The 20,743-nt window shown below is 39.8% G+C and overlaps 2 protein-coding genes across 2 annotated transcripts in view; one reads left to right on the top strand and one right to left on the bottom strand.

Annotated features, from left to right (window-relative positions):
- Window positions 1-20,743, top strand: part of LOC131060059 (uncharacterized) — a 206,042-nt gene that overhangs the window by 29,366 nt on the left and 155,933 nt on the right. The window lies entirely within an intron of this gene.
- Window positions 10,794-11,432, bottom strand: LOC131060060 (uncharacterized). The gene is made up of 2 exons (XM_057993157.2): window positions 11,067-11,432; window positions 10,794-10,972 (listed from the first exon to the last, which is right to left on the bottom strand). The coding sequence occupies exons 1-2, from the start codon at window positions 11,278-11,280 to the stop codon at window positions 10,809-10,811; spliced, it is 378 nt and encodes a 125-aa protein (XP_057849140.1). The 5' UTR covers window positions 11,281-11,432; the 3' UTR covers window positions 10,794-10,808.

Below are 20,743 nucleotides of genomic sequence, written 5' to 3'. Positions count from 1 at the left end.
AAATAAGAATTGAGATTAGTGTTAATTAAGTAATTGAAGTTTAATTGCAAGTTAGATTAGTTATATATATATATATATATATATATCTATATATATATATATATATATATCTATATATATATATATATATATATATATTTGTTGTATTCTAACAATCTGTTTTGCAGGATAGTGATCTCTAACTAGTAGGGACATTATAGGTTCTCCATTTTATTGAGCAGTTCCCTCAGCCTTCTACTATATGCCTGCACGCTTTCACTTTTTCCCTGCTTGGTATTGTAAATCTCCGCTACAATTTCATTGTCGTCCCGTAGGAATTTAAACTCCTCTTCGAAAGCCTTCTTCAGACTGTTCCAGGACGTTTTATACTGGGCATCCAGGTCCGTATACCAGTCAATGGCTATTCCTTGCAGAGTGGCTGGGAATGCCTTCAACCAGTAATCCCGCTCGCCTTGGCCATTTAACTCCCAAATGGTCACGCATGTCTTACAATGTCATACGGGGTCCTCCGACCCGTCGCCCATGAATTTTGGAAGCTTTTGTTTCTCCGGGGTGTGTGCCATTGTTCTTGCGTAGAGGGTTTTATGTAGCGCTTGGAAGTGACTATATGCCTGAAAGGTATTATGTGTCCGGGAGGTACCGTACGCTCTTGGTCTGGTTGGGCCCCTCTCCGCAGGGCTTTGGTCACCCTCGCTCCTATACTCCCTCCTTCCAGGGGTTTCTGGATCTGACCCTCCTATTTTGATGCCCTTTGACAAGGACAAATTCCTGATGCTAGATAATGTTGCTTCAAAAATAGCGGCGATCTCTTCGTGCAGGGCCCGTACCGCCTCCTCTCCTTGTTCAGAATATTCCGACGGGTTGCTTTGCGACTCGGCTCTGGAGACCTCTTCACTTGACGTCAAGTGTGGGGCCTGGTCGGCGAGATCTTCCTCCGCTACGTCTGGAAGTGGTAGGTTCCTGGCGACCTCGGCCAACTCGTTCCACGTACATGGCCTTTGTCTCTCCCGACTCCGACTCCAACTCCAACTCACACTCCGACTCCGACTCACACTCTGACTTCTGCTTTGTTTCTTCGGGCTCTTCGAGTCAACAACCTCTCTTAGCCGCCGTCTCCTTTCGGCCTATTCTTTTATGGAGAGAGATCTCCGTACCGTTCCCTCATCTACTCCTTCGGTGGCAGTGGTACACGTTTGTCCTTGTTTGGCCGTAGGGGCATCAAGTGCCAGAGGTACGGTGTCGACTAGCCTCCCTCTCCTCTTCCTCCCTACGGCTCCGCTCCTCGTACCTTCGGAGTACTTGTTGCCGACGGAGTTCTCGTGCAGTTTCCTCCCTTCGGTCTTGAAGTGTAATCAGATTTCTGGCGAGTAACCTTGGAATACTTCCGAGCAAGTCAAAGACGGGAGTGCTGACGGTGAGTTCACCACATACCGTGCCTTTCCAGACGGCTCACTCCCGAGCCTCTCTCTGCACGTACTGTGTGACCGACACGTCCCACAATTCTACCAAGTCTTCCGTCAACTAATCCTCTCGTGCCTCTTCCGCAGTACTCTCTTCGTGCGTGTTGCTGTCCATGACAATTAATTGCTGGTTGAATGGCCGACCCATTAATTCCTTCCACCTGCCGCCATAGTTATCTCCTGGTTCGTTCAGGCAACGGCGTTAAAATGTTTAGTCCTTAATGAAGGTTGGTAAAACTCACAGATCACACAGTGTTCTCCACACGTACCAATTATTCATGTACCAGTACATTCATATGTCATAGCATAAGTAATAATGATAAACAACTAGACCAGAAGAGTTATATCTTTATTGATTGATCCAGGATATATCCATACATCATCTCCCTTGCCGAGGTTCCATCCAAACAATATATAGACCCGACGGTTGGCCAAGTTGCCAACCGTCACCAACTCCCAACTACCCGATGGGAACCTCTCGACGACGCAACATAACCATAAACACAATATAAACACAATTATAATTATTATTCTTACTAACATAAGTTATTTACCCCTAACAACCTTCCTCTTCAGTCATATCTGCAAACAAAGATGGCATCAAACATATATAATGTGGACAAAGTTTACGGATCTCTTACTCTGATATGTGTTCTAAGTGCTTTAATCTCTGATTTTATGTCTGATTTTATTTCTCTTGACTCGATTCCATCAGTTTGAGTCTGATTTTGATGCTTGAAGGTTAAATTTTATTGGTCAAGGTCTGATTATCAAATTTGATTTTGACTGATTTTACCACTCCTTAGGGTCTGATTATTATTGCTTAGGTCTGAGTTTAACTTAAAGGTCTGACTTTGGGTCTCTTCAAGGTCCGATCACCATGCTAACCTCTGATTCCCATCTCTGGTTAAGCTTTGACTTTCACTGTGTGTATCATCTACCTCTTGGGCGCATTGATTGTAAGCTCAGGTCTGCAAATGATATGGATATCTGTTCTTAAGATATGAACTTGTTCTGCCTTGCATAATCAGACCTGCTCCTTATTCACATAGTGCTGCTCTCTAATTCTTTTTGGATTGAATGTGGTTGATGCTTGAAATGAAGGTCCCGATCTTGCCTTTTATATGCTCCCTTGCAATTTGAATTCATAACCCCTTTATTGGGCCAACCTGGATTTGATCATTTATTTTGCCTTTATCAAAATTTGAATTTTCTTTCCATTAGGCCGACTTAGGGCTTTCCTCACCATAGGTGGGTTTTAGAAGGCCAAAAGACAAGTTCAAAGCACTAATTTCACATGATTATGAACAAATACAAGTCGGAAGTGTTTATTTTTGCCCTAGGTCGGCGAGATTAAGGTTTATTGCCTTGAAGTGTATAAGTATAGGGTGAATTCCACCTTCCACCAACACAATGTAAACCTTAAAACATATTATTCTGCTCTGCCTTAGCGAATTAGGGTTCTGCTCCTTTAGGAGTTTTAGGTCTGATTTCTGACTTCTAAGCTTTCAGCCATTTTATGGTCTGAATTTTGATCTGATTCCTTATTCTTGCTGGGTGCAAATGAGGTCAGAGCTTGCACAAAGGATGGCGGAATTTTCCTGTTCATTGGCACAGCTTGGAGGAGGGCGCAGATTGCATGCTGGTTTGTACTGATTAAGGTGCATTTTGTCCTCTTGTTTGCACAATCTGGGCACAAATCTGATGTTGGTTTGCACAAAGTTTCCATGCCAGAGTGGATTTTAGACCTCCATTTGCACAAAGTGAAATTGCTAAGGTGGCATTTGGAGCTTCATTTGCACAACTTCTTTGGTGGAGCGGCATTTGGGGCTTCATTTGCACAAAACATGCTAGGGCGGAAATTTGACCTTCATTTGCAAAAGGATAGCGGCATTTTCCCTTTCATTTACACAAAATGAATTTGCTTGATCGTCATTTCAACCTTCATTTGCACAAAATGAGTTTGCTTGGTTGGCATTTTGAGATTGGATTGCACAAACTTGGACGGAATTTTCACCCTGAATTTCACAAACTTTGTTTGGTTGAGTGGCTTTTAGGGGCTCATTTGCACAAGTTAGGCTTGCATTTGACCCTTGCCTTAGACAAATCGTTCATTGAGATGATTAACTTGATGTTTCTTGCCCTCAAACCATCTCTAGCTTAGGCACAGTTTTAAGGTTGATTTGTACAAATACCTCATGATAAGCAAGCTAGTGACAAAACCACAACTTGGTTTTCACCTCCAAATTTTCATGAGTTCATCACCTTCATCATTTGGATGTCTTTCGTCACTGGAAGGTAAACTCTTGACAACATTTACAACTTTGCAACTTTGACATCACCTAGCAACTTGACCTCAACTACTCACCCGGACTAACAAAATCAACCCCACTCATAAGTAAAGGTTAACAACTAAGAAATTATTGCCAAGCAAAGCACTAAAGCAAAAGTGAAAAGTGGGGGTCGCCATTTGCAATGACGATGTGTGAAAACGTCTCAACAAGACTGACTTTTCCCTTTATCCTTAGCAAAGGATTTAGCTGAGAAGGCTTGTTTTGTGGAGCTTGAACTAGCACCACTACCAAATTGTTGTTTCTTGCAATCTCGTTGCAGAAGTTTGTTGCAAAGCTTTGGAAACTTCAAGTCAACATTAGTTGAAGTAATGTTGAGTGTTTCAATAAAGTGCACATAAGAATTTGGTAGACTTTTTAGAGTGATGACTACCATGTCTTCTTCTGGCCTGTTTTGTGGAGGATGAACTAGCACTACTATCGAATTGTTGTTTCTAGTGATCTTGCTGCAGAAGTTTGTTGCAAAGCTTTCGAAACTTTAAGTCGACATTAGTTGAAGTAATGTTGAGTGTTTCAGTAAAGTGCTCAAAAGACTTTGGTAGACTTTTCAGAGTGATGACTACCATGTTTTCTTCCTCTGAATTGCGACCAATCGCCTCCAACTGATCACAGATGTCCTTGATGTTCGTGAGATGCTCCTGCAAAGACATCTTTTTAGGCATCATGATGGAGAACAGCTGGTTCTTCAGAAAGAACGCACGACTCTTGTCTGATGTTTCATGGAGATCCTTTAGACGAGTCCAGATCTCTACAGTTGTCTTGCCTAACGACACTTGGGGCAGCTGATCATCAGTAATTGAAAGTTTGATAAGCATGATGGCTGCGTGGTTGCGCTCATCAAATTTGTCCAGATCCTGTCCAGCTATTGTAGGACGAGTTTTTGTATCCAAAACGAGTGTATCAAGACGACGATATTCAAATATGGTCATCATTCATTGCTTCTAGGTGTTGTAGTTTGTGCCATTGAACCGTTGACTGCCTTCCAACATAATGTTGGTCAAAGATGCCATCTTGCACGCTTTTTGAGGCACGAAAAATGATGTAAACAAAAGAGGCACAAAATTGGTGAAAATCTGATTGCATGAAACCTAAGGCAGAGATCCCAATGCATAGAATATAGATCGATATTTTGAAGCACAAATTCCAAGGCAGAAAATAATCTTGACCCACAAATCCCAAGGCATTGAAAACAAGTCCAAAATGTAGGCACAAACTTCAAGTTCATGTTTGAGAAATAACTAAAAAACACAAACACCCAAATTCGCAGGTTCAACGTTGCAGACCCTAAACAAAACTCGAGGTTTTCAAAACCCTAGGGCGGAACAAGATGTTCTGGAAACACAAAGATCAGACCTGTGAGCTGTTTGGGAACAAAAAAATATTGCAACCCTAGGTCGAGAATCTATAGTCATAGGCATAGACAAACAAAGAACATGCGAAAAACACTGCAAAATCGTGTAGAGAAACAATGGGTTTCTCTGAATGATGAGGATGCGGGAAGAGATTGCGGAAATTTTCATAGAGCCGTCATCAACCAAACAACTCCTGTTAGTAAAAAACGCGAGCTTGGAGCCATTGCAGGTCGCAAGAGACAAGATGGGGGTGGGAGACCCTTCATGTGGGTAGGAGAAGATGCCTGTGAGTATAGAAAAAAGCGACAAAACTCTCGTCGTGCGCACAGAAAATAGCACAAAAAATATCATGCGATTCGTCTAGAAAACACGACCTTCAGAAAGCATAGGCGTGGGCCATAGAACAACACACGGAGTCAACGGGAGGACAGAAAGGACTAGTGCAAAAAAAAGGACCATGAACTTGCACGCTTGGAAATGGAGGTCGCACGGACAGAAAACCCTCGACACACAAATCAACTTTTAGAAAATTCTTTTCATCAAAAAATTCCTTTTGGAATTTTAGAAAAGTATTTCTAACAAATTTTGTTTTCCCGCTCTGATACTATGTGAAGGTAATTGCATGATTTATTAAAAGAATACAAATGTACATAAAGGCAATTACACTGACGATGTTTCCTAAAGAAGCAATCGATAACTGAAAGCAAAATTAGAAAGAATCTCATCTACCTAAATATACATTATTGGCTATTAAATAATAAGATATTACAATATTATTCTAATACAGCCCTGTTTTTGCCATAAGAAAAAGATCCTGTCACTTGCAGAGTGAAGTGCCTGATTTATAGTATGGCAGAACTCAAACTTGCAGACCAATATTTTTCTGTGCTTTGAGGGCCACTTTATTATTAATGTCAAGATCGTAGTTTGATCACTGCTAAAACTGAAGATGAAACTGCTGAAACTAGATCGACAATGCTATGACCAAATTCTGGTAAAGGAAGCTGATAGAAATCTGAAACTACTGGAAATTTAAGATTACGAGAAACTAAATCTGAAAGTTCAGTAAAATAGAAATAGGCTAGATACTAGAGGGTGAAAAGCCAAAAGCTGTGGCTTTTTTAATAATCACCATTCCTCACTTGTACTAACAAATGCTTAGAGATGCTTGTGTGCTTTATGTGTTCCCTTGCCTTATGATAATTAGTTACTTACATGAGAGAAAGGTAATTATAGTATTGATTACTCGTGGAAAATGGGTAATGTGGAGATAACTTTGAGTATGAAAATACTTCACATAGGTAAAAGTAGTTGAGTATGAAAATATTCTTCGTAGTAAAAACTCTGAGAAAATGAATTACATAATATTACATTGTGGAAACCCTATTTACTTACATAATAAAGGTATGCAAATGCTGGCAATAAATTTCAAATATATAGCTACTAGAAAATCAGAGGTACAATACTGTTAAAAATAGATGTATCTTACACTAATAAGATGGGAACTTTCATAAGGAGGCATGGATGTCAATCCTGGCTAAATCCAGGACAGTGTTGTATCTGTTTCAACCAAAAATTGTTTTTAGACCCGTGCAAAAGAGCCTCTTTCCCAAAACATGTCCTTTTCTAACAGGTAAAGCCCTAAATTATAATATTTTCACATTAGATCCTTTTGTTGTCTGTATGCGTGATATTTATTTTTCATAAAGAAGTATGGAATGAACAAAAACCTAAATTGCCCGACAAGGTCTTGCCCCATCAACCAACAAATACAAAATTTAACCAACACATTTCTAGTGGACCCATACAAGTGCTTCCATTGGATCCACAAAGTAATTATGATTTGTGTTTATGCACTGCAACAGCGTCTCTTCCTTAAATTACTTTGCCTCAAAGCAATTGTAGTGTTGTGTGTTATAGTATTTCTGATCCTGCCACGTAGCATCCTCTTATGGCATATCATTCCATGTCTGAGATATTCAAGTAGTATCTTACTCCTTAAACTCTTTTCTTTTGTTGCTAAAATACATTCTCAAGTCAAATCATGTACTTCATCATCAAGGGAAGCAAGGTGTTAGAAGTTTGGCATTTGCTGCACTATTTTTTCAAAGTTAAGTTTTAAGGTTCATGATACACATGATATGGAGTGGGTTTATTAGACCATTTTGTACTTCCTATATGCCTAATCTGAATAGGTATGAAGACAACATGTTGTGCTACTGTCATCTGTGATATACATACGATACTCCCCTCTGGGTTTGAAACTGTCTGTGGCAGCTGAAGAGTGTTTGCAGTTTTTCCTAAAGGTGCCATAATCTTGTAGGTTACATGGTATTGAGGCTCAAGTTTCTTTTTTCCCTCTCTTTTAAGGGATTTCTCATCATAGGCCTAGAACTTAAAGAATCTTAGAAAACCTATTCTCTACCTCAACTTTGATGTTAGTGTTGATGGGATTTCATTCTATTGCAGACCATTTCAATTTCTCCATTAGTTTCTTCAAAGTTTTTTATTTTCTTCAAAGTTTTTGCTATCCCAATACAAGTCGACTTTCCCTTGTGGCTGGAAACACATTTTATTTGTCCCACATTCACTGTGTGGTGACTTTGCAAGACGAAATATTGAATAAAAGACCAGGGCCAGCGATCATTATAATATTGTTAAGTGGTTGATTCAGTGTTTGGAGAGCTGAAGATTGCAGGTTGGAGTTCGCCATTGCTGGAAGGTGCGATTTTTGTGCCTAAGGTGTCAAGTGCACCATTATTGGAGGAGTTCACTACAACATAGGGGGCTCCATTGCTGATCAAGGACACCATACCATACTCAGGACATTATTTCCAGCTGTCATTCCCAGGCAGTGACGTCATTCCCAGTCCTCAATCCAAGCTAAACGTGGTCATTTTCAGGTGATTGGAGGCAAATTGCTCCAGGTGAAGGAAATGCGCCATGGCTGTGACCATTTCCAGCCATTAAAACGTGATTCACAGAGGTGTTCTCAGACTTCAAGGAGGGGAAATCAGACCTGGAACACTGTTATGGACATCAAGATTCCCCATTTTCCGAGCTTAAGGAGCGTTTCCAGACATTGTACTCAGAAAACCAGATCTGAGACAACATATTAAACCTAAAAAATTGGTCATTTTCTGAGTATTGATAAGTGTATTCGGGCATCAAACCAAGAAATTCAGACTTGGAACAGTGTTTTGGGCATCTACATCATTTGCTGTCTTCAAGAGTGTATTCAGACTTAAGCCATCAAAATCAGACCTAACCTAAGTTTGAATATCAGAACCTTAGCTAATTCTGGAAAATTACTTGTTCAAATCACCTATCATAGGCTGGGACAAAAGTTGGGAGCAAAAATCTCTATGCGGTTAGATTTTCTACTCAGGGATAACAATCAACTTACCCATCGGGAATGAGGACAAAGTAAGGAACATTGAAGTGTCCTGATGGGGTTCGGATTTCCAATCCATCAAATGGTGATCAAATCAACACAAAATTTTCAAGGACAATCAATCTCGATGAGGGTCGGATTTCTTCTTGAGGGCAGAATTACAAAGGAAGAGAATAAGTTATGAGGAATGAGTCCCTATCAAAGTTCCCAGACTCGGACTCGGCTCGGACTCGGCAAGGCCGACTCGACTCGTGACTCGGCTATGACTCGGCGACGACTCGGCTATGACTCGGCAAAATAAAAAACCCTTGAAATTTAGAGATTTTTAACGATTTAAAACTTGTTTCATGCACCCATTATTGAATAAAGCTTAAAGACACTATAACATCATCAAATAGAAGCTAATTTGATCACATACATAAACATACATCCATCACATGCGTAGAAATGTAAATTGTAGCTGAAGGAAATAGAAAACATAGATATATAGAGTTATAAATGTTGTCAAATGTATATAAAATCCATGACATCAAATGTTCCCAAACATATATATAACTGTAAACAAAAACAAGTCTATGGCTCAGGCTCTAGCTCATCCTCAGCCTCAGAGTAGCCTGTCTGCCTCCTACAAATGCGTCTAAGGTAGGTCCTGGATGACTGAGAAGCCATAGTCTCTGCCCGTGAGGTGCTTGTGCTGGATCGTGCTCTATCCTCCTCCTCTGCCATAGCCACAGCCTCAGCCTCTCTGTCTGCCTGGTCAACCCACTCATGGTCCTCCTCAGTGAAGACGGGATCGGTAGACTCAGTGATCCACTCAAACTCTGGATCGATCTCCGCTAAAGTGATCGGAGAGGAGTCAGTGTCCAAAATCTGTCTGGTCCTAAGACGGAGGTTGTAATGAACAAAAACAAGATCATTCAACCTCTCCATAGACAATCTGTTACGCCTCTTCGAGTGGATGTGCTCGAACATGGACCAATTGCGCTCACATCCAGAAGCGCTGCATGGCTGGCTCAAAATACGGATGGCAATTTTTTGAAGGTTTGGGGTTGAGGGCCCAAACATTTGCCACCATCTATCTGAAATAACGAAAAAGAAAAAAAAATCAAACTCATTTCCAACTTTAAGGCTAGATTATAAAATCAAAAATTAAAATGCATAAGCCATAAACTTAAGAATCTTAAGTTTACATATATTTCTACCTGGCTGCAGTTGTGTTCGAGCCTCTATGCACATGCTGCTTGAGAAGATTGCCCCTTCTCGATTATTATATTTATCCAGCTGGAGCGTTGTACTTGAGGCTGTGCCATCAGTACACAACTTTTGAACCACTGTATACAGGCCACTAAGAACCTCCTCATCTGCCTTGAAGTCATCACGGAATCGAAATGCCGGATTGAGGTAATAGGCTGCTGCATGGATGGGCCTGTGAAGCTGGTTCTGCCATCTCCTATCAATAATCTCCCAAATGGGGCCATACTTATCCTCATCTCCTGCATATATGGACCTAATGGCCTCCTTGGCCCTATCCATACCCTCATATATATAGCCCATAGAGGGCTTCTCCCCATCAACAACTCGTAGGAGAACTACGAGGGGCTCAGTGACCTACACATAATGTTAAACAAAAACAATTACGTCACAAATTAAATAAAAAAAAAAGAAAAATTGCAAAGTTAAATTGTTAATAAATTAAAATTAAATTACTAAATAGTAGATACTAGATAGTAGATACTAAATGTTAAATTGTAATAAATTTACCTTCACGGTTTCTCCACAGGGGGTCCAAAAACCTGGCTCATAAAAAATGCAATTTACCACATCTATCCCTGCAGTGGTCGTAGCATAGGATGAGGAAGTCCACTCCTCACCAACAAACATACGCCTCAAAGCCGCCTTTGATTTTATCAAGGATTTCAGTGTGAGGAAGTTTGAGGCAAACCTCGTGATACCAGGACGAGCCAACTCCTTTTGCCCCGTGTATTGCCTCATAATGCTAAGGACCAATGCATGATTGTAGATAAACTTGCTGATATTTTTGGCCCTTTCAACTATTGATTTCACCCATTCAAGCTTACCAATATCCTCCAACATGAGGTCAAGGCAATGGGCCGCACAAGGAGACCAAAAAATTTTTGGGTGCCTCTCCATCAAAAGTTTACCTGTAGCAATTTTAAGTTAATTAGAAATTTTGATGTGTTAAGAAAATTTTAAATAATCATAGATGCCTCTCCATCAAGACTTGAAAAGTTCAAAATTTACTTGCAGCAACATAACTTGCTGCATTATCTGTCACCACCTGCACCACATTTTCTTCCCCCACCTCTTGTATGACTTCCTCAATAGCCTCACATAAGTATGTGGCATTTTTCACATGTGAGGAAGCATCAATAGATTTCAAGAACATGGTGGATCCTGAAAATAGAGTTTCAAACTTTCAACAAATCAAAATTTAATTTATTCAATGCATTTAGGGAAGTACAAATTAGAATGAATCATGATCAATCACCTCCGCAGGAAACAAGAAAATTTAGGAGTGTTCTATTCCTCCTATCCGTCCAACCATCTGTCATGATGGTGCAACCCTTTTGGCTCCAAGACTGTCGGTGGTCCTCTAGCTCAACTTTCATAGCCTCAACCATTTGTAACAAGAGGGGGCCACTTAACTCAGCATCGGTAGGGGCTTTAAACCCCGCACCACAAATGGTTATGGAATCTACCATGCCTTGCCAATAAGGAGACCTGTCACAAATAGATTATGATTAGACAAAGTAGAGTTCAACTTCAAACTATAAATTTACTTTTAAACTTAAAGCAATCAAATCAAAAAGAATTACCTGGCTGCAATAAATGGAATGTTGCAAAAGTACCAAAACTTGCAAATCTGTTTTCTTGCAGCATCATGAACCTCCTTGTTCCAACCCATGCCCTCAAGCGAGGGTTGTGCCCCAGGAGTACTACGCGGCACAAAATAACTATCCAACCTGGATTTCCGAACTCTAGGGCCAAAGATAATAGTGCCACCAGGAGGAGTAGAAGTAGAAGCACTAGGGTGAAAGGGAGGCATGGAAGAACCCTCTCCAACACAGCCTACGGATGTGGATGCGGATGTGGATGCGGATGTGGGTGCATGGGAGCCAATAGCACTTAACTCTTCCAATTGCCTCTTCTTAGTTAACTTTTCTTGTTCATGTGTTTCTAATTGGACATAACAGAAACGTTTTGCCTCAGGAGTTTGTTTTTTGCATACCTCAATATCATGGCCAGGTATGCCGGAAATATGGTATTTAAATCTATTGATGCCACCAAAATTAATTTCTTTACAAAAAAAACATTTTGTTTGATTTTTTTGTCTGCCAATAAAGTCTTCAGTATATTTCCAAGCCTCATCCTTTTTAGGCATTGTGAAAATGAATGTTTTTTAAACGTGAAGGCTGCTGCAATAAGAAAATTTAATAAAGTTATAAACTAATAGAAAAAATCAGCAAACCCTACTTTAAAAAAAAATAAAATTGTAAATACATGTTTACAATTTTTTTCTAAAAAAATGTAGGGTTTGCACTTTGCCATTATTCTACTTCTCTCATTGTAATTAAGCTAAAAAAAAAAAATATTCAAGATTTGGAAAGTTAACTGTTAAACTAAAAAAAAATTAACAAACAAATGAAAAAAATCCATTAACATACTTAAAAAAACAAGTAAAATCTACCTTACCTCTTTCAAATGAGTTGAGAAGTCTTGCTTTGGACTCCTTGATGCTCTCAATGCAAGCCTATGGCCTCCCCAATGTGATTTGTGGTCTCCTTGATGCTCTTCTTCCTTGCTGGTTGCAAACCTATGGCCTCTTGTTTTCCTTCCTCTCTCTCACTTTTCCTCTCTTCTTCTCACAACTAACAATTAGAAGACCTTTTAGGGTTATACCAAAGAGAAAGGGAAAAAAAAACAAATAAAAAAGCTCTTATTTTTTTTGTTTTTTCAAATCCGAACTGTCCCTATCGCGCGGCCGAGTCCTAGAGCTCGGACTCGGCGGGTTTTGGCAAAACTCGCCTGACTCGCGAGTCAGGCGAGTTTTGGCCAAAACTCGCCGAGTCCGAGCGGCGAGTCAGGAAAACTCGCCGAGGTTGGCTCGACTCGCCAACTCAGCGAACTCGCCTGACTTGCGGCGAGTCTGGGGACTCTGGTCCCTATGGAGATTGAATCTCTACTCCAAGAGTAAGGCATCAAAATGAACCAAAATTTGCTAAGAGCAAGGAGTCCCAATGACCTTCGAATTTCCATCATGAGAAAATGATCATGAAGACAGTGATAAATTTCAAGGACTGAATTAGTCCCTACAAGGGTTGATTTCTCACCAAGGTTGAAACTAGGTTTATCCCATAGGCGTTTGACTATATTTGTTTGTTTTGTAGGTCTGCTAGCACGATGATCAAGGCTTGAGGTGAAAGAGGATGCAACTTGCAAGGATGCCAAGGGCTCAACACTTTAAAGCAACAAATGATGAAGGATCAGCTCTAAGAGGACAAGTAGGTGAAATGCAAGAATGAAGAAACTTAAACAATGCTATGAGGAGGAATCAAGGTTCAAATCCAAAGGACTCTACAATCATATTGCAAGGACAATATCACAAGTATGAATGAGGAAGATTAATATTTCAAGGATAGGAAGAGGATTTAAAAAAGGCAAAGATGTGGACTAGATCAAACATGAAGAAGACTTCACCTCGATGGTGAACAAATGAAGGAAAGCAAGTTCAAGACATAGGCACAAAGGATTTCACATCAAGAAATCAGGAGCTACATTAAGGGATCTCAAAGTCAAAGAACTTTAAGGAGGAAATAGTTCAAGGAACTCCCTAACATAAGGATGAAATTCAAAGTATCACAAGGAATTCCAAGCATCATGAAGAATGTTCAAGGTAAATTGATCAAATCTACATGCAAGATGATGTGGCATCCCAATCGCCATTCGTTCAATCAAAGGGTGCCAAGTCAGCATTCATTCAAGGATGGAACAAGTGACATGTGGTGCTACATCAAATATTATTTATCTTACCTACCCTCATCTCTCATTGGTCAATGTAATGGTGGTTGTAACAAACACTAATTAGGGTTTTATCTTGTAATCTTGGCCATTGATTGTGAATCAATTTGAGCCATTCATTGTAATGAGACCTCTATATAAGGCTCAACTCTCTCGCTTGTAAAGGTTAATAGTGGAAGAGCTAGGAATTTGGGTTAGAAGTTAGAGCAGAGTAGAGTAGGAGAGGAACAAATTGTTGCTAAGACTTGTAAATGAATATCTTTTCATTGAAGATATGGTGAAATGTGTTGTTTCAACAAGCTGCATGGTTTCTACTTCCCATTTGTTTTGATGTTGGTTAATTGAGTGAAAGATTTTGTGGATGATTAATGGTGGAATTCACATATCCATACTACTAGTAGTTTGCTGATTGTAAACTTGCGTTGTGTGGTCAACTGGAATCCTTATTCAAGCTTAACTTCAATTTCTATTCACACATTGATATGCATTGCCTTGATGGTATCCATGTTGTTAATAATGATTTGAACATCATATATTTACCTTAGAAGATTGCACTAGCTTTGTGGAGTTGTTCATTGATGTCAAAACAAAGTCTAGTAGAGTCCCACCAAGTCATCCACTATATCCTGCATTCCTAGGAGTAGATTAGTCTTTCTAAACCCTTCTCCTTTTGTCCTTTTTTTTCAATTCAAGTTAGTTTAGGAGAGAAAAGATCACAAGATTGCAATATCAGATGATCAAGTTCTAGCATTATTCAAATGTCAAAGTATTCAACATAAGTTCCCTTGTGATTCCAACATTATCACATCAACCATTGAGCTTATCAACGATTCAAGACCCGACATTTCAGAACCTTGGAGTTGTCTCATTTGATCACGAAGCATAGCTTTTTAGAGACTTTGTTCAAGAGAGGATAAGATACCTCAGTATTTTATTCTGTGTTTGAGGTGCATAAAAAACACCTCAACAATTTTCCGATTCCGTTCAGTTGAAGAAGAACTGGCAACCTATTGAAGCAAAGGGATCTCTCATTAGAGTTGCTAAATCAATAATTTTGTAAACCAAACTTTAAATTTTAAAATAATAATTTTTAAATGATAAAACCAAATTTAGAGAGTGGGTAGAAATTAATAAACTTGTGATAAAATTTTGATTACAAGAACTTGGAGGTATTGCAATTTGTAGCCATTGAGGTAGCACCAAGAGTGAGCATCTTTCTTATGCTTGTCATAGAGAGCATAAATACTTTGACCATGGGAGGCTACAAAATCATAAATTCATTATAATTGCATCTTCCATACTAGGATTGGGGAAGAGTTTAGTAAGAGATTGATTAAACCCTTAGTTGACTTCTGCATCACAGTATGGTGGCACCCTTGTTGGCATTGCAAGGATCTCCTCACTATAATACGTGGGAGTAAATGAAGGCGGTCATTTTGTTCCGCGCTCAAAACAAATTGATTGTACCTCATATTTCATTTGAGTGCACCAGAAACGATGAACCTGCTCTCGAAAAACATCAATGGACTCAACATGATTCCCAGAACTCAATGCCAATAACCAAACTCCAAGCCAATAAGAATGTCGCTCTCCAAGAAAGCTGGAGCTAACATAGATGCTGGAATGACCAAAATATGGGAGCATTATACCTTTCTTCTGCCTAATGGATGCCTCGTTCTATTTGCAACCGTTGCATTTGCTTCCTTTTGCTCCTTAATATGTTCTACTACTTTATAAGTTGGTATAGGTACACCATTTTTTCCTGAATAGGCTTTGATTTAGAATTGCACACTTTTGGTCTTTCACCCAATTGTAGGAACTTATATACCAATTATCACACCCACTGCATATCCAAACATACATCCCCCCACTTGGAATTTGCTCTACCATTTCTGCATGCCTCTATAAAGGTGAATTTGAATCAATTTTGATGAGGGTTTGTTGATGAAACTAGAACTAGCTACCATAGTAAAAATGTAATAGATTCTCTCTGTGCAATAGGCTTGCAATTTGTAAAGAGAAGTCTGAAAAAAAGGTTAAACTTAAATAATTCTCATAACATTTAAAATTTATATATTTAGTATTGATATTTAATTTTTTAAATTTACAATTTAAAAGTCTATTAAAATATATAATTATAATATATTCTATTTTAGAATATTATATATATTATGAAAAATCACTTGGAGAAATTTGAAGGGGCGCTTTGCAACTCGTGCGATTCCAGGGAGGATGCCTTGTCACCCTCCTCGGTCTTTGAACTAGTTTGCTGGCGCTCGCCTGTGAGGTCATCGTGGTGTCCTATCATCTTATGCGTGTCCTCTTCCTCGTGCGGTCTTTATTTTTGAAGGGATTGACAGTGCTTTTCGCCTTGTGTTTTGCCTTTGTAGTGCTCTGTTCTCCTCTTTATTTATTTATTTATTTTCCTTTGGCATGCTTGTTATTTTTGTTGCCAATTTGCCCTTGGACTTAGGTTTCATTCGTGCCCTTGCATTGAGGATGCTTGTGCGAGTTTGATGGGTAGTCTGAGTAATGAAGACCCTTCTCGAAGGAATAATGACAATGGCATCATTAATAAGGAGGGGGGCTTGGGAAATATGGCCGCCACTCCATAGAAGGAAGAGCTTGAAAAACCCTCTTACTAGGGAGTTGTTTCTGAGCATTCGGCCGCCATTTGTCCACTCTCTGCATGTTTTAATGGAACCTTTTGTAGGCCCTAGCACATGGACATGGAGACCGCCTCGGGAGGAGCCGCAACCGATGGAAATAGATGTGAGCCCAGGGACGATAGAGCAGCAGATGACCCAGGAGGAGGTGGAAATGGTAAGTCTCGTCCTCTCGGGCTGAAAACCCTCTCCCTGTCTCCTAATGAGGATATGGTAAAGGCTATTAGGGTTGAGCAATCTCGATTAAGAAATATTGCAGTGTTCTTTGTATGCATGGATAGAGAACCGTTGCCTTCGAGGAAGTTTTTGGATGATTGGATTGCTAATGTGTGGGGAAAGAAATTAGGAATTCATGTTAATTTTTGCAGAATGATACAAAAGGGATTATTTGTAATTTTCCTTAAATCTCATAATATGCAAGATAGCCTTGAAAAAGAATTTTTGGAATGTCGGGCGCTCGCTGTTTAGGGCCTTTCCGTGGTCCCCCAAAGGGAATATAGAGCAAGTTATTGCTCGCGCATCCTCCAATTGGGTTGAAATTGTGAATCTGCAGCCTGAATTTTGGTCTTTTATCCCCCAGATTTTGAAGCCTCTGGGCTCTGTTCTGCAAGTCGAGGGCTCGAGAACTACCCTCCCCCATTTGAATGCTCAGGCACTCGTTGCTCTTGACCCTGAGATAGTGTTTCCCGACATCATCTCTTTGGATTTTGAAGGGGAAAATTATGCTTGGGAAGTGTCCTTGTTGGGTAATTTGGGGGCATGTTTCTTCTCTAAAAACAATGGACATCTGAGAAAAGATTGTCCCTCTCTTAAGAAATCTCATAATGCCAATTTCAATATTGATCATACTATTAAGGTGGGAAGTGATAATAACAAAATGCCAAAAGATGTTCCCTCTTCGAAAGAGGGAGTCTCTGTTCATGTGGAGTCTCTTTCCGACATGGGCAAAAAGGCTGTTATATCTGGCCCAGAATGCCCTGTTGGTGATAACAATGGAAATAAATTTGTTAGTCTGTCAAATCCTCTATTTGAGGATGAATATGTGGTTGTCCAAGGCCCCCTCATTAGTGATCCCTCCAAGAACCTTGGCGAGTGTCAATCAGTACATTCTGATCCCTCTTTCCCTGTTCAAGGAAGGATTGGGAATCCCTCTATCCAACCCAGGTTAAATGCCCAACAGATTGCTCTTGCAAATATTAAGGAGAAGGCTGATCTTTTAAGAAGTGCCACCCTTGTCCCACCTGACTTGAGGCTGAGTAAATCCCTTACCTGGTATCATGAATTCCGTGGTGGATGCTTCCATTGAGAGATAGATTACACCCTTCGGCTCAGATGGCCTAGTTAATAATAGTAATGATGAGCATTTCATTGAAGTGGTTAGTAAAAAATTGAGGAAGAAAAGAAAAACATTTGATAGACAATCCTTATCCAATGAGATTAGTAAGAAAGCTAATGAGGTTCCTAAATGCTTCAGTAGGTTGTACAAGAACCAAAAACCCTCCTCCAAATAAGTTCCTATGATGATGCGCATACATAGCTGGAATGTCAGGGGCCTGGAAATGTCTGATAGGAAATATGTTGTTAGAAAATGGTGTAATAGCATCAAGGAAAAAGACATTATTTGCCTTCAAGAGATCAAAGTGGTGGGGTTTCAGGCTTATACCATGTTGAGATTTCTGTGGGATTAGGCCATAGGCTTCCACTCTAATCTTGAGAGGGGTAAAGGTGGCACTGCCATTATGGTTGGCCCCTAGTGGGCTGATAGAATTATTGCCAATGGTGTCTCTCCCTATCAAAGAGCACTGTGGGTCACCTTTAAGGAGAAAGATTGTGTCTTTGGTATTTGCAACATCTATGTTGCTAATGATTACAGAGACCGAGCTAGACTGCGGGACTGGTTAACAACCGGATTACCAAATGCACACTGGAATTTTGTGGGTGATTTTAATATGATTGAACATGGTGATGATAAAAGTGGTGGTATTAAACACTGTTGGAAGGGTAATGAACAATTTTTTTGGTCCAAGTTCAAGAGACGATTTAATCTGATTGATCCCATGGAGAAGAGGAAAGGCTCCTTTTGTGGTATCTGGTTCACATGGTGCAATAATCAAAGTGGCAAACAAAGAGTGTATTGCAGATTGGATAGATGTTATGCAAATGCTTCTTTTTTTTCATTCATCCCTCAGAGGGGGCAAGCTCCAATCTGTGTATCCCCTGCTAGCATTTCAGACCACTCTCCTATCTCTTTCACTGTGAATCTGGACTTTGATTCATCCTCTTTGGTTAGACCTAAAAGGGGAAGTGGCTTCAAATTGAATGTCTCCTTGCTAAAAGATGAAGATAATGCAGATGCTATTTAGATGGTTTCTCAACTGACTAAAGTTTGTTCTCCTCATCTCAGACCAAGGGAGCAGTGGGAGAATCTTTCTGCATCTTGGAAAAAAATGTTTCAGATTATTAGAAAGAAGAATGCTATGGACAGGTCTAAGGAGGAATCCTTTCTGCAAACTAGGCTGAATGAGATTGAACAGGAACTTCAAAACAAGGGGAATGACCTTAGGTTGGAAGGAGAGTTGTCCTCGGTGAAGAACCTTTTAAGGAAATTGGAAAACTTTAAGATTAAAGGGCAGAAGGTTAGAGCTAGGATGAATTGGATCAAAGGGGGAGATAAGGGGTCTAGTTACTTCTTCAACCTTATCAGAGCCAAAAATAAGAGAACTTATTGAAGACATTCAAGTCAACAATGAAATCACTAATGATCCGGTAGCCATCAAAGAGGCATTTTTCAGTTTCTACAATAGTCTCCTCTCATCTGAACATGGGGATAGTAACCAAAAGGCCCTAGAAAAATGTTTAAAGCTAATCCCTAAGAAAATTTCTTGCGAAGATGCTAAGGTTCTGAGTCACAAGATCTCTTTGGAAGAAATCAAAAGCTCTATCAATTCACTAGCCAATGGGAAGTCTCCAGGAATTGATGGCCTGCCCGTTGAGTTCTACAAGAAGCATATAGAATGGATAAGTCTGGAACTATTGGCACTATACGAAGATGTTTTTCACAGGGGTCTCTTGGAGAAAGTATAAATAAAGGTGTTATTAAATTGTTACCAAAAGGTGGGGATAAGACTGGTTAAAAATTGGAGACCTATCACTTTACTGAATACCTCATACAAAATCATTGCAAAAATATTGGCAAGGAGAATTGCTGGACTATTAGATAAGTTCATTTCAGCCACACAGACTGGATTCATAAAGGGTATATATATTCTGGAAAATCTGGTCACCAGTTTTGGGAGGTAATGCACTGGACCAAAGCTGATAATCAGAATGTAGCAATGGTCCTTTTGGACTTTGAGAAAGCATATGATAGAATAGAATGGCCGTTTGTTAGAGGAATGTTACAAGCATTTGGTTTTCTTGCATACTTTTGTAAATGGATAGATATTCTTTTTAAAGACTCTTCAACAGTTATTGAGATTAATGGTGACATGTCTGAAGCCATTCCACTAAGAAGATCTATAAGGCAGGGGTGTCCCATTGCCCCAACTCTGTTTGTCATTGCTGCTGATGCTCTCTATTATATTTTAAGGGCCTCATTAGTCAGACCCTCTATCAAAGGTCTTACTCTTCCTAATGCTGATAATTTGATTAATGCTCAATTTGCTGATGATACTGCCTTATTTCTAGCTCTGTTTGAGGATAACTTTGATAATGCCTTGGAAAGACTCCAGTTTTTTTGCTTGGCCTCTGGTGCTAAGATAGCTCCTCACAAATCTACGTTACTTGGATAGTCTGAGATTCCTCCAAAATGGATCGTTGGCAAAGGGTGGCAATGGGCAGGTCCAAAGTCTATTGTAAGATATCTTGGTATCCCTTTTGCCATCAACTCGGATACTCAAGACATGTGGCAATGGTTATACTCTAAAATTGAAAAGAAAAACCTTAAATGGCAGACTCACATGCTATCCTTGGCTGGCAGAGTGCAAATTGTTCAAAAGGTACTCTCCTCACATCATATTTACTGTGCCTTTGCATGGGTATTTGATAATTATCAAACCAATAAGCTTGAAAAGATTATGAGAGATTTTCTATGGTTTGATGGGATGGGGCACAAGAAGAGACACTGTGTGAACTGGAATTGGTGTTGTAGACCTAGATGTATGGGCGAACTAGGTATAAAGGACATTAGGGCCCATGACATTGCCTTAGCCTCCAAATGGATTGTAAAAGCCCTATATGGCAATGAACCTTGGAAGGTGCTGATAAGAAACAATATTGAAAGGTCGGTTGTTAAGAAAGGTAAAACATGGAGGAACATCCCCTTATGTGATATTGTACTCAAGGAGTATAGCATGAAAGTATTTGGTTCCAGTGTATTTGCATCTCTTTGGAAGGCATGGTCTCAGGTAAGGAGGTTACTACCCTCTAAGGATGCAATAGGAAGTTCTCCGGCTTACTCTGTTGTGGATAGATCTATTTG

The sequence above is a fragment of the Cryptomeria japonica genome, chromosome 8 (genome assembly GCF_030272615.1).
Source record: "Cryptomeria japonica chromosome 8, Sugi_1.0, whole genome shotgun sequence".
Classification (NCBI taxonomy): domain Eukaryota; kingdom Viridiplantae; phylum Streptophyta; class Pinopsida; order Cupressales; family Cupressaceae; genus Cryptomeria; species Cryptomeria japonica.
The sequence above is the reverse complement of the archived record's forward strand: the minus strand, read 5'-3'. Positions and strand labels throughout refer to the sequence as shown.